The following is a 14935-nucleotide window of genomic DNA, read 5'->3' on the forward strand; positions in this document are numbered from 1 at the left end:
ATCGTGATGACGTGACTCCACACAGAAAAATCCTCCAGTTTGCCACAATCTCCTCTGAATCAGTCACTTAATCAACACCTTGTCCCAGAGCAGTGGTGCTCTCCAGGACATGGTCTCTGGTTTTATTTCCATTCTAATCATCTGCACTTAAAGGGGTGATTAAGGAACATAACAGTTATTCTTCTTGAAGAAAGCTGCAAAATTAAAGTCATTCCACACGCGGGGAACACAGAGATTATTGCTGTTGTCACACAGCAGAGAGCTGACAGACAAAATCAGCTGAATAAAATTCACCAAGGGTTGCAGAGCTTAGAAGTGAAGCAAAGAATGAAACCCAGAACTGCTCTTTTCAGTTTCGAGTACTCGTTTACACTTCTGTCACCAGACTGCCGGGACTCCTCCAAACAACAATAATTTAACATTATAATATGGTAAGGAGCTGTTACAATCTGAGTAAACACATCTTAGCTCACAAATTAAAATAATCATCGGTCTCTGCCTAATCCTGCTGCCACACACACACACACACACACACACACACAATCCCTCTGCTGAAAGTCGCTCTGAACTTCAGGGGTCTTTTACAAGTTGATGATAAATGGCTTTTTATAAAAAGCTTAGAATAGGGTTCAATATCCTGCCTGCCTTCAGCCAGGGGAACTCAAAGATTACTGAAATGAAAATGCGGCAATAAAATTACTGAAAATATTACAGTATTTTACCAAATGGACTCTTTCAAACACAACTATTTTTTTTCCTTGATTTTTTAAGGCATCTGTGCTAACTCCTCTACAAATCCCCACAAATTTCTCATGGAAAAGATTCGTATGAAGTTTTGCAAGTTCCCAACACACAATCATAGCACGTGTCCAACTTCTGCCCTGCAGAAGTGATGAGCACAATCTGAGTGAAGTCCTCCAGGAATCAAAGGCACCTTCCTGCCTTAATTCTCAGCACCCATGTGCAGACTTCCAGTGGAGCTGTTTGTTTAAACAGATCTCATTTTCAAGCACTGATGGCTGCACAGAGATCTTGAAAGAAATCTGATTTATTATCTTTCAAGACAGACATCTGCAAACTGAAGGCCCAGAACTCTTGAACACTGCCCTGAAAGCTGCTGCCTTTCTCTGTGGCTCGTCCATGCACGCCTGTCTCCCACCTCCACCACTGAGCATCCTGAAACTGCTGATTCTTCTTTTTAGAAAGTGTCAAATCTATTCAAAACTTCAAATGTACCTTGGAGGATTGTAAAGGCAACAACTCACTGCAATTTCCCTGGACAGAAAATAGAATTGGCTGGGTGATAGCCACAAATTGACAGTTCCTTCCTCTCCTCTCCATGATGCTCACAGTTACAAGCAGTTGGATGTGCCATAGCAAACCTTTGGAGCACTCCCCAGCCTGCTTCAGGCTGAGCTGCTGTACAGAGATGAGAGGAAGTGAAATGGTGGATGCACAACTGGCTCCAAAGAGGAAGAAAGTTTAGAGCACGTTTTGGGTGCCTTCCAGTGGCTCCAGGCAGAAGAGGATGGCTCCAGAACAGCCACGCACAAACCTTTGTTCAGAGAAGTCCAAAGAAAGGCAAAAATAGAGAGGGTTGTTCTGAGACAAGTCTGGTTCCCTTAATAATCACCAAGTCATAAAGCAGTTCCTTTGATTCAGAAATCCCACAAAGGTTCTCTCTATAGCAGAAAGCCCAGCACATAGTTGGGCTTTCACAAGAGCTCCTAATCCTACTCATAATTAGGGCAGAGGGACTGTTCCTGGCCATTTTTAATACTCTCAGGCTGGAAAAGGGTGGCTACCCCAAACAAGCTGCTATTCAAACTTCCACTTCCATGGAACTTGTGACTTACTCTCAACAGAAAGGAGGCATAAGGATGCAGCAAATCCTGAATGCAAGCAAAACAGCTTCTAGCACAGACCCCATGAAAGAGGAAGGCTGAAAGCAAAGATAAACTGGAAAAGCTGTGACATTGATAATTTTTGAACATTTTTTTGAAGCTCCCCTTCACATCCTTCGAGTTTCTCCAGGAACAGGATGGACAGATCAATTCTGACAGATTTCTTTACCTTTACACATTATTTGTCACATTGTTCCCACACACACAAAAAGTAGACACAGATCTGTGCCATCAGCTCCCCACTGCCTTGTTCCCACATTTCTCCTCAAGCAGTACTATTGTAGATATCCAGATGTGCTTTGTGATCATCAAGGCCAATGAGCAACGAGAATTTTAGGCAATAAAATTCTTTGAATACAGACCAGTTTACTGCCTGTGTGCTACATGGAAACCAAACTTGAAACGTAAAGACTCCCAACCTTTCAGTTTTGAGTAGAAATTATTAACCCATCTGTGATAGGACTGTTTACTTAAAGCAAAGTGCAAAACTAGAACTGATTTTTCCGAAGCGTTTCCACCTCGGCTCGTTCCTGCAGTATCTGCATACATAACATATTTTTGCACAGTATCTACAGCATTTTATGAAATGCATAGCATGCTCACGACAGAAAGGAAGGAAGGAAGTGGATTTACCATGGAGAGGTGAGCCAGAGGGGCTGCTGGACAGGCCGGGCACGGGGCTGCAGCGCCCGCCCTGCTTCGACGTCAGCTCCTGCTCGATCTCCTCCAGCCCCGCGCTCTTCTGGAAGCGGCTCATGCGATTGACCACCCGTGGGGACATGTGGGTCCTGACACAGGGCTGGCCCCCGTAGGGATTGATGGGGAACACGTGGGAGGTGCCTCGGAGCGTGCTGACCACCACCCAGCGGCAGTCGTGGCTGAAGGAGATGTCCTGTACCTGCAAAAAAGGGTGACAGGGGAATGAAGCCGCCAACGTGCACGCCTCCAACACAGGGGGCGTGTCTCAAACACAAATCTGAACTGGAAATGGCAAAAAAAACCCCTTCACATTTAGGCAATAACTTGAATTTTGGTGCATTTATCAATGGACTTAGTATTCAGTATATACACTGTAATTCACAGCTCCAAATTTTGTGTACTTTTCAACATATTCTGAGATTATGACAACAAACCATGCTGCAAAGTGCTGCAGAAAGCCACAAGATCTTGATATAGTTTTCAAACAGAATTTTGTTCTAAAAAGAGCTGGGAAATTGTTTCAATTACATGTTTTGTATTTGCTTGTTTAATCTTCAGAGATTGCCCAAAAACGGGAAAAGGGAGGGATGAGAACAAAAGAGAGAGATCTCACCACTGGGCCTGATTTTGACAAATACTGGCACAAGTCTTATTTTAGCTTAAAATGGTCAGTTTTGAAGCAAATATAAAAATACAGTTAAACATTTTCCACTAGGGTTACTCCTTGCATAGATCTCAGATATGAAGTCCAGAAGGATTTAATTCTCTTTCAAGTGTGCTTTACACAACGCTTTGATGGAAAGCAAATTCTTGTTCCTGAAGGAATGCTTTAAAAGAGAGATTAAAGTTTGTTTCCAAGCCCGTCCTGGCAGACAACTCAAGAAAACAAGTAGTCGAAGTTAAAATGATTTATCATAGAGAAAAAAAGTCCTGAAACAATTCTTCCAAAAATGTTTTTAAAGGTAAAAGCTGACTAAAAGGAACCGTGGACACAAGTGGGATTTACCACGGCAAACAAATATATAGACGAAGGATTAGTTTTCATTATATTATTAAACAGCATAAGCTAAATAAAATTCTTTAAGATTTCACTGAAGCCAGTTTTACAATGCACTAGGTACTCAAATTGGAGTAAACACTGATAAAATCTTGACAAATATTCCAGAAATGCACTCCAGCTATTCCAGACAAAAGCAGCAAAGTATTCATCCAAGTGCAAGTTTCCAACTGAGCCTGAAGCCTCGGAGATAAAAAAAGGATTTAAGTCTGGTGACTTGTGACAAGATATTTGATTGGCAGACTGTCACTACACAAAATGCTTCATCAACATTACCGAGATCAACTAAAACCAGCGCTGCACACCTGCTCCTTTCAGTCCTGGTGATATCCCCAAGGAGGCAGCTCAGAGAGCTCCCAAGCCTGACAGCTTTGGCACTTCCAGGATTCAGCTCTGAACACCTACAGTGCAGCACTCGGAGCTCTGAGCTGGCTTACAAAGTGTTTCACCTTAACAGGCTGCTCAGAAGGGATTAGAGACCCCACAGGGATTAATAAGGACTCCAAAAAATCCCAAAGGCCGTGGAAATTTTCCCCAAAGGGAAAATGATGGCTCCAAAAGTATTTCAGTACTTTCTGTTAAAGTGGCAAATTCTCCTGGTCAAAACCAAACATATGAACTGTTTAAAAACTGCCACTCTCAGTTACAACAGAACTATGAGATGACAGAAAAAAATTCCATCTCACTGTAGCATGCAATAAAATGTGTGTTTCTACTTTAGTACTCAGTTTCCAGTTGGCACCCTGAGGGTTATGTTCTTTCAAAAACTACACACAACAGCCCTGGCAAATGACAACCCCAGCCAAGAAATGGGAAACAATCACTACAGGATGTTTTTTTTTCCTCAGTGTAAACATTACACAGAAAAAAGTATTCCTGATCTACAGGAAGAAAGTGTGGAACTCCGTAATCCCAAACGCTCTCTTTAAAAAAGTGCTCACAAACACTGGCTGCAGTCAGAGTGGGCATCGTGGCCATGGCTGCCTGAAACATGGCTGAAACCTCAAAGGCAGAAGGGTTGTGATGCTCAGGAATAACATGGGGAAAGTGCTGACAGGAGAGTGTGCAATGAATAAAGATTTACAGGAACAAAGCTATGAAACCCCGCTCAGCAGTGGCAGAGTATTTTGGAAGCTGCTGTTCCTCGTGATTCACCTATTGCTCACTGGTCTCATTTGTCTTTCACAGACCCAGGAGGAGCAGCAGAACCACAGGCAGTCCAAGGAGCTGATTCAGAGAATACTTCCAATTCCAAGGGCATGAATTAAACACGCTCACACCAAACCGGCACAAACCCATCTGCGCAACGCGAAGGAGCCCAGAACTCTCCAGGAGAACTGGAAGAAGGCTTGGACCAGGCTGAAAGGACAATGCTCATCGTGGCAGTCTCAGAAACAACTTCAAAAATCAGCTGTGTCCATGAATAAAGCCCTATAAATTATGCCTGGGCTGAGCTGTTCCCCACCACGTTCCTGTACATTACGCCGAGTTCTCGACTGCTCAGAGTATAAACAAACTGCACAGTGGCCCATTAGTGGTTTTCAAGTTTATGCTAAGCGTTGCAGTTTATTGCTGTTCTTTAGGTTAATGTACTATTATTTCATGTATTTATAATATATTTCTGGATTTGTTGTTAATTATGATGTAATGTTTAGATACCAAAGATCAATCAAGACCCCATAGTGTTTACAGATATATGTTAATAAAGTACAAAGTACAGCAGATCTCTCACGATGCAAAGTTTATTCCATAGCTCAAGGTCAATGCCACATTTAATACTCATGTCTGTATTTTAAAATTTTATCTATCCTCCTCTGTCTGGACCAGTAAAGGGAGTTACAGACCTGAAATTTTGTTTAATTTGGGAACCTATAAGATGTTTTCAAATTCTTTTCAGTCTAGACTCTCCATCTTTCTTGCAGGCTCCCTTCAGGTACTGCAAGGACACAAATGCACCACTCCAAAGCCTCTTTTGCAGGCTGAACAATCCCAATTCTCTCAGTCTTTCCTCATATGAGAGGGGCTCCAGCTCTCTAAACATTTTGGTGGCCCCCTCTGGACATCCTCCAAAAGGTCAGTGTGCTTCCTGTCTTCTCCTGCTTCCCTCCAATTATTCTTCTTTATAACTTCCACTTCTCTGTTTCCCTGTGTTTTGAACATTATGATGTAAAATCCTCCAGAAAACTGAATTAAAATGTAGCTACCACTCAGAGCCTGCCCTGAGTGACACAGTCAGGTAATTTAATATACAGAGTCCTCCAAGGACACAGCACATGTGAGCAGCTCCACAGAGGATCAGCTTTCAATACTGTACAGATCAAAAAATAATTTCTGAATCACAGAATCACAGGATGGGTTGGGTTGGAAGGGCCACAGAAGCTCATCTGGCCCAAGCTCCCTGCTCAAACAGGGTCAGCCCAGAGCACCTGGCACAGGACTGTGTCCAGGTAAATCACATAACAGAAAACCAGCCTCAGTGCTGAACCCTGGATTTCAACAATAATGATCAGGAATAAACCGCATTTTGATCTTCCTAGCACTCTTTTTTTCCTTCTTACCACCCCTCTGTCAGTTGTGTGGAGTTACACCAGGTGCAATCTGTGTATTCTTGTGCATTTTACTGCATTTAATTAAACCTGGAGAGTAGGAGCAGCAGTGCTGCAACAGGAACGTGACCTGTTCATGATCACTGTGCTGTGTCACAGAGAAAAAACACCCTGATTTGAAGCACAGGACTCAAGTATTGAATTATGCTGTGCAGGGAGATGGCAGAAAGAAAACACCAGTATCATTAAGCAATGAGAAAGAGCAGCAGTCCCGAGGAGGTAAGGGTCAAAATAAATTAGAAAACTGGTCTGTATGTGAATTTTCTTGGCTGAGAAAATTAAGGAAATGATGTAGCAACAAACATAAATGAAAAAATAATAAAATCATGGTCTACACAATATGATTTATCAGACCCACACAGACCCAACTGTGTCTCCCCAAGTCCTCAACAGTGATTTCAGTTCTGTGTAAAGCAAGGGCAGAATGTGGGCACAGGAGAGATCCACGTGGGGCCTTTAACAGAGCTGAGCTCTCTGTCAATGTCTGAGCCTGCAAATGTTGCTCAGGGCTCAGCTCCCCAGGGCAGCCAAGCTGCTTCTGACTGCAGCAGCTTCTTCTTGGCAGCTCTCATCTGACACTGATCAACTTCCCAAACCAATCTTGATTATTTCAAGCCCATCCCCAGCTTCTTTCCTAGAAATAAGAAAGTCTTCCTAGTTTTACAGAGTCTATTTCAATAACTGCATCTATGAGCATGTCACAGACAGGAAGGGATTTCTCAAGGCCATGAAGATTCACATCCAATACCTGGAAGTTGTTCCAGTGTTTCACTACCTGGGCACAGGGTATGACACAACCTTGAGCAGTCTCTGTGGAATCACTTCACTGAAACATTCCTGCATTCCCTGGAAAAGCCTCACGTCAGCAGCCAGGCTGGAATGTTTTTATCATTCCCTGTTCACCTTCTCCAGCTGAAGGCAGTCCTAGCTGCAGTTTGGGAGTGGGAATAACAGGAGTCTGACAGAGTACAGGATTACAGAGGGGCTGGCCAGCAGCCAGCTGATGCTATCGTTACGTTTATTTGTCCTAGGCTGAGATAATGCTGTTTTCAGGGATTTTGTTTTTGCTGTTTACAATTTCAGATCAAAGAGAAAGGATCATCAGGTGACAGGCTAACTTTCATCTGCAAGTAAATGAGCTTCCTCAGTTCGGAACATGCTATGCCTTCATTAGAAACCTTCCAGAATGCTCTTGGGTAAAAATATGAGTGCAGTAAGTGTTGCCTCACAATGCAGGAGCTGGAGGACAAGCAGATGTATCCTTAACCAAAATGTGCAGCACATACACGTGCACATTTCTCCTCTTTCCAGCTGAACTGTGCAAGCACAGATCCTCTGAGAGGTTCAGCTCTGACTCAGTAAAATACAGCCAGCCCTTGCAATGGACCCTCCTGGTGTTACCCAGTGCTGCTCTTTGTCCTCTTAAGGGAAAAAAAATATAAAATCTAGAGCACAAGTGGCACTCAAAGGCTAAAAGATCTTAATCTGGTACAACCAAACAGGGATTCTGTCTGTGCTTGCAGAACAGTGACTGTGAACACTGTGACCTTGGGACTCAGTGAATTATCTGAGCACTTCACATTCTGCCATGGTCTCTGTCTTCACAACTCCCTTCTGAGGCAGAGGCCCACCTTCCATCCCACCCCATCTCCATCTGAGTCACAAAAAGGAGATTTTGGGAAAAGTGGGTGAAGCTCTGTCAGCCAAAATCTCACATACAAAAGCAGAGCTGATTTCAGCAGGGACATTAAAATCCCACATATAACATGGCCATAATGATGATGTTTAAACAATTTATAATGGGTACTAGCTAAACAAATTCTGACACTGATAATCACTCATGTCCATCAACACAAATTAGAACTTTTTATAGCTCCAGTACAGAAGGTGACCTTTAAGACCATTGGCCTTGATTCACAGTTAGTTTTAAACCAGAGGGGAAAAAAAGAAAAAAGGAAAAAGGTCTGGTAGCAAATGTATAAATACTGTTCTAACCAGACAGGAGGTACAGAGGCTCCCAGTGTGGGCTGCACTGAGAGTTTTATATTGAACAGCCTCCAAAATTCTCGTCTAATGCTCCTCATACATGAAATTCACACAACAAAAGAGCAGCACCAGCAAACGCTCCTCTCATTGAACAGCTACAAGTGCTGTTATTCCAAAAGAAAAAAAAGTGAAACAATCCTTCATATTATATAAATATTTCAAACTATGTGTGTTGAGAATCACAGGTACCAATGCAATATTGTTTAATTATCCAGGGAGCTGTGAAATCCACCAACACACCTCAGACTGGTACGAATTTTCTCCATTTTATGCCATTCCAAAAGCTATACTGTTCACATCCCAAAAGAAAACTGTGTGGCAAACTAGGAAAAAATTTTACTATGTTGATTCTGCGAATTTTAATGCAAAGCTTTCACAGAGATGCTAATACTATAACCCAAAAAAACATGTATCAATAAGGGTTTCTTCTCTAAAACATGTTCTGTTTGGTTTCCAATGTGTGCCTTGAAAACAAATTTATCAGCTGTAAAAACCAGAAGAACATCTTTGTTCCTCATGACTGAAGTCCTGTGCTTTGGGTTTCAATATTGAGTCTTTGTATGAAGGGAGAACAAAAATAACTCTAAAACATTAAACACGTTATAGAATGTGCCCAAGTAGATGGCAGAGTATGTATATACACACAGATCTCACTGCTGTTTGTAATATTTATAAAAACTACTTGTTAGAACTATATATATTATCCCAAATGAACAGTTTTTCCTAATTTCCTCTCACTTTCCAGACTGGTTTTTCTTCTTATAGCACACTATTGCCTGTAACAGCAATTTCACTTTTCCAGAATGGCAGCAGGAAAGCTTTAGAGTATTTAAACTACCAGAAATGTAAATTCACCCAGATCAAAACTTGATCAACCACTGCTAAGTTCAATAAAGCTTTCACATTCCACTTGTTACAAAGGTATGGTGAGAAACTTGAGGGAAACTGCTCAACTCACAGCAAAAAAAAAGGTTTGAAGGAACTGTTATCAGGTACCAGAACCAGCCAAAGCTCCCAGTGCCAGGGTGACAATCCCAGAGCCCCAGGCTGTCCCTGTCACTGTGCTTTACATCTGTGCTGCCCGTGTGTAATTGCATCAGCAAGTGCAATACTCATTCCTTACCCTGTGGTGACATTTTTATTCCTGTGCTTAAAGCAGGTTCCTCAGCAGTTCCTCATGCTCCAAAGGTGAGGCTCTGCCATAAGGACTCGAGCAGAACTCGCTGCTGCCACAGGCACAGCTCTGCCAGTGAGAGCAGATCCCTTTTCCCCACCTCACAGCAAATCACTTCACTGAGCATTGCTTAAAATACAATTCCACACTTCCCCACCCTTGGACAATATCCTAACTTAGCCCTCCATCTCTGACAGGGGGATTTTTCAACAGGGAAGTTAAACTGGGGAGTCTCTGCAGGTTCCCCCACCGTGCCAAGAAAAGTTAATCACAGCCTTTTGATTAACTCTTCCTTTCAACTCTTTAATTGTCTGTCTGTGGCTTTTACCACCAGAGTCAGGCAAACGCTGACAGTTCCCTCACGGGCACGAGACAAATGTTGAACATGTTACATGAGAAAAGGTTAAGTGCAAACACAGCCAATAATCAGGGCTCTTTGGAGGCAGTGCCAGATCTGAATAAATCTGACAGCACCTCATTGCAAAGGGCAAGAATTTATTATTGTCCAGGTTAAACGCTCTGCTCTTATCCCTTCTGTGGCTGGAGCACAAGAAAGGCTCTTTGTGTGCTGAAACAAACATTAAGGTGCCAACATACACAGAATGTATAAGGTGCCTGGGGATTATTCCTCAGCAAAGAGTTTCACTTACTTTGGCTTCGGTCTCTCCCCTGTGAAGTGTGTACAAGTGATGGACGGCACTTTGTGATGATGACCAAGGATGTGTCAGGATTTGGAAAACATGGAAATCATGGCCTAATGTGTCAGTGGTGACCAGCAACATCCCTGGGGAAAAAAAAGAGAGAAAAGAAACACAAAAGAGCAAAAGATTAATCACTGCAAAAGAGGCTTAAAGTGTCTGTGTAAAAAACACTGAGTGTGGCTTACATTTGGGGTTTGGAAACAGAAGAAAACACAGAAAATTACTGAATTGAAAGGGATTCACCTCATAAAAATGAATCAGGACTTCAACCGAAATCATATTCACAGTACTACTACTTAAGTATTAATATATTAAGATAATATTACAACACAAATCTATAAAAACATCTGAAAAATCTGAATATTCCAACTAAATCTGAGAACTGTGCAACCAATATGAAGCATTGAAGTGATGAATGTTACAGCAAAACCCCAAAATGCTCTTCCCTGGGCAAAAGCCAGTCTAAAAAAGATTGATGTCTCCACAATAACAATTTTTGGAAGAAGAGATTATCGAAATCCAGCCAAAACAGCCCATACCAAAACAATCCTGAAGAAGCATCTTCCTTGTAAATGAAAGGAACTGTCTGATTTATTGATGAAAAGCAGAGTTGAGAGCTTCAAATTAAACACTAAATGAGGTACCAGGTTCATTGAAAACAGGTCACTGGTGGAGGTACTGAAATGATTCAATTAGATCAACAGAACCACAGTAACTTACATTTGCTATTTACTTTTTTTTATCCCACAATGTCTCAGCCCACACCATAACCCAGTTTTTTTACAAAGATACTTGAAGTCAATTTGCTATAAATTTATAGCAATTTGTACAAAAAATGAAGTATTTTTGTACACACAGGGACAATACAGCATTATGGCAGAACTTGGGATTACAGTAACAAACTACAGATTTATTTTTCTGTTATTAATGAAATTTAAAAGGTTACCACCCAAAGTAACCCTCTAACATTTAGTTAACGTCAAGTAAAAGTGATTTTAGCAGTTTAATAGTGACATTCTAAATATTTTTCAAGGTACTCATCTATTAAAGAAAAACCAGGAATTCCCACTTGGGTCTGTTGCAACATTTCTCCACATAAAGCTCAACTGAAATCTTTTATCCTGCAGGAAGAGAACTTAGTCCCCATGTTTTACATGACACTTATTCAGAGGTTATCTTATTTCTGCCATAAATGAGTGTCCATTGCCTTCATTTATTTACAGGTGATACCTGAAATTGCTTTTCTCTCTGCTGCCCCAGATACCAACAGCACACAACTGAAACTTCTCACATGTTCCCACTGATTCTCTACCTTATGACAGTTGTAAAATTCCAGTATTAAACAGTAAAATTCTAGTATTAAACTGTAAAATTCTAGTACTAAACTGTAAAAAGCATGCCAAGCAGCAGAGTAAAAATTAAGTGTGATCAGCTTTTCTATGGGACACCATTTCATCACTAGCTTGGTATCCTGAGTGCTCTCCCTCTGTGGCAATGCTGGAATCCAAGAGATTGGGTCCTTTAGGCCCAGACAGAAAAAATTTCTGTCTTTTCTTCCTGGTCTTTAGGCCCAGAAAGAAAAATTCCTTTGGCCTCAGAGGCTGAAGGCTTGGCCCTGTGGGTCCCATGTCCTGAAACCTCACCCAGGGTAACACAGCACCCTCAGAGCCTGCGTGGCACCAACAGGGCACACTCAGCTTCTCCAAAACCTCTGAAAGAAGGATCCTGTGAAGGCAAACACGCAATTCCAAGGTGCTGAGGCCCACCAGCAGCAAGGTACAAAATCCAAATTACTCTCAGAGACACAACTGCCTCCAAGCCTCCCCTGAGCTTGACCACTGGGGCTGGCAGGGCCGGGCCCGGCACGGCCACCCACGCTGCACCCAGGCATTTCCTGCAGCTCGCACAAACGCAGCAGCTCACATCTGAGCTCAGCAAGATTCCCTCCAGCAGACACACTTTTACTGTTCCCGGCTGTTCCTCCGGCCCCGAGTGTTAGAAATGAAAGGGAGTTTGTTATGGAGCTGAGAAATCCGGGAGAGCGCTGGGGTATTATGTTTGGGCGGTAAGGCATGTGAGCTGAGGTTGGTCTGGATGTTAATGTTGGCTTAACTGGCAATTTCCTTGATTTGTAGTGACTGTGTTGATAGGAAATACAGCTCAAGTTGCTCCGGTGCGAGGCAGCCAAGCCTTTCGTGTGGGATTATGCACACAATTTGCATTAATTCTGTTCTGCAACATCACAAACTACACTTCCCCTCCAGTGAAGTGTGCGGTCCTCAATAATATATAGCATTTCCAGCAGAGAAAGCTGGAAGCAAAGAGGGGTTTGTGTGCTGGAATCAGGCTGCTGCTGTTACTGGAGTGAGGATATTCCAAAAGATCTAATTCAACCCAGTAAGAATTTATCTTCTCTATTCCCATGCTTGTCTCTCCTCATGCTTTAGACAGCTTTATACAGACGTGAAGGTGCTTTGGGTCCTTTTGTGCTCTCTCTTATTCCTGATGGAAAGGACCTTTGGAGAAGGAGAAGCTGGAGGAGATGGATCCATAAGACTTCTCTGAATACTGAGCAGACAAGCTCTGCAAACAGCTATTTTTTCCTCCCTCAAGGCTTGAGAAGTCTTTTATAAATACAGACCCAGGGCTGAGTGCACCCAGAGCTCCCAGCAGAGCCTTCTTCCTGTGGATCCCAGCGCACGGCACGATGCACTCAAGATGGTAAAAAACCCCTAAATCTGCCAAAACTCCGTCTGGAACTGGAGACAAAACGCTGTGCAATGATCCCAAGCCAGTGAAAACACAGGATCACCACCCTTGTTGTCCATGCAATCCAGGGGTGTTCAGCTCAGCAGGATCTGGTTTCCAGCGCTGGCGAGAGCCGCAGGTGTCTGTGGGCAGCTCAGGCAGGGCATCATCCCCCTGCTCCTCACAGGCTCCTTCCCAACCCTCAATGCTGTCACCAGGCACAGCAGGGCTCACTTTGGGCACAAACACCAAAACCTGTGGCACAGGAGCCCCCAGAACCCATGGTGGTCCCTGTTTGTTCCCACAGTGACACCCTGGATCCCAGAGGCACAGCTGTGACATCCACCTGTGTACCTGCAGCTCTGAGCAGCTCCAGATGATGCTCCCAGCTCTTGGTTCCATGTGTGCTTTGCCTTTGGGTTTTCTGGGTTTGGTTTGGGGTTTCTTTTCTCTGTTTATGCTAACTTGAAGGAGTACAGAGGTGAAAGATAATACATTTGTGGCTGGAAAGGAATTGATTTAAAAACAGAAAGATGAGTGGTATCTGATTTGGCAGTTTGTGTCTGATCTAAACTCCTGCTGCCTGTCCCATTTGGAATAAATGCATTTATTAGATGAAAGCCCAGGGAAAACAGGCCCTTCACTTGTATTAGAGACTCTTTTTCAGTAAGTTAAAGGAGGCCCTTTCACACCCACATTTGCATTTGAAGTACAAATATATTCTGGCAGGACTTGTATCAACACGGAGGTCCCAAGCACAACACCACAGATGGGAAAGAACGTGTATTTATAAAACAGCATTCTGAAATCTCTTCCTCGCCCCTGTTATTCAAACAATAAATCACCCATGTTTCAGAACACTGGGCTGGGGTTTGTGGTGGGATTTTCCAGCTCTCATTACTTCACACTGAAGAATCCCAGTTTTCATTATCACAGCTCAGCCATTTTGTTTCTCTCTCCATCTCCCTGCAGCATCCCAGCAGGAATTCCTAATCCCAGTGGAGAAACACGAACCAGAATCCTGGTCCTACCTCACTTTCACTTTCAAGTGCAGGAAACTTCAACTCAGACTTCTGAAGAGGCCTTGTGACAGTTTTCCCAAAGTTGTTTAGAAGGAAATACAGGTTAAAGCCATGCTAAGTTCAGTCTGAATGTTTTCTCCTATGAGGGACTTTATGGGTGAATAATCAGAGATGAAAAGTGAATAATTCTTGAGGATTTCCTGCTTATTTTTCCAACTGGCATTAATCCCTGTTTAACAGATAACAGCTGAAATCCATTGGAAGTCTTGCATACACAGGACCCAGTGGAAATTTATGTGTAAACCAGACTTCATTTAGTATATATCTCATTGCAAAAATTCTGATTTTGCTTATCCACAGTACGAGGGTGCAGCCAGATTAAATTAATGACTGTTTTACTGTGTGGTTGTTTTAAGTCCACAGAGATGATTAAAATCCAGTTTCAAAGGAAGAGATATCCTAGACAGGGAAAAAAAAATTAGCAAAGCTTTGTTTTACCTGCCCTAATTTACAGCTTCCTACTTTTCCTGCATTCTGTTTGGGGAAACAATCAGCTTCTTTCAGGACAGAAATAAAAACACGAGGAATATATGCATAAAAGGAAAAACCAGTACAGATGTAGACTGTGGCTTAAGAGCTATTTCTGCAGTATCAGAAGACTAAACCAGACTCTGGCCTGGCCATAAACTAAGCCCACGCCCTAAATGAGGTGCCAAGCCACAAAAAGCATTTGCGTCAACTGGGAATACAAGGAGAAGAAAAGGCTGCTAATTATAGGGGCTGGAAGCGGAAGGGGAGCGCTGGGAGCCGAGGCTGCGCCGTGTTTATGTGGGAGCTTCCTCCCCTGCGAGCCGGGCCCCGGGCTGGGATGGGACACCCGCTCTCAACTCCCCAGGGCAGCCCCACCACATCCTATCTGCAACACCTCCTAATTACAGAGCTGCTGATTGCTTGCATATCAATGAGGTCCTCACGCTT

The 14935-nt window shown here is 42.9% G+C and overlaps 1 protein-coding gene across 9 annotated transcripts in view; it reads right to left on the reverse strand.

Moving 5' to 3' along the window:
* Positions 1-14935, reverse strand: part of BCAS3 (BCAS3 microtubule associated cell migration factor) — a 293863-nt gene that overhangs the window by 213759 nt on the left and 65169 nt on the right. For all 9 annotated transcript variants that reach the window (XM_058037737.1, XM_058037735.1, XM_058037743.1 and 6 more), the window contains exons 14-15: positions 10137-10270; positions 2538-2802 (exon numbers count right to left, since the gene is read on the reverse strand). In XM_058037737.1, the coding sequence (XP_057893720.1) occupies positions 2538-2802; positions 10137-10270 (399 nt within the window). The remainder of the gene's footprint in view (positions 1-2537; positions 2803-10136; positions 10271-14935) is intronic.

The sequence above is a fragment of the Melospiza georgiana genome, chromosome 19 (assembly GCF_028018845.1).
Source record: "Melospiza georgiana isolate bMelGeo1 chromosome 19, bMelGeo1.pri, whole genome shotgun sequence".
NCBI lineage: Eukaryota > Metazoa > Chordata > Aves > Passeriformes > Passerellidae > Melospiza > Melospiza georgiana.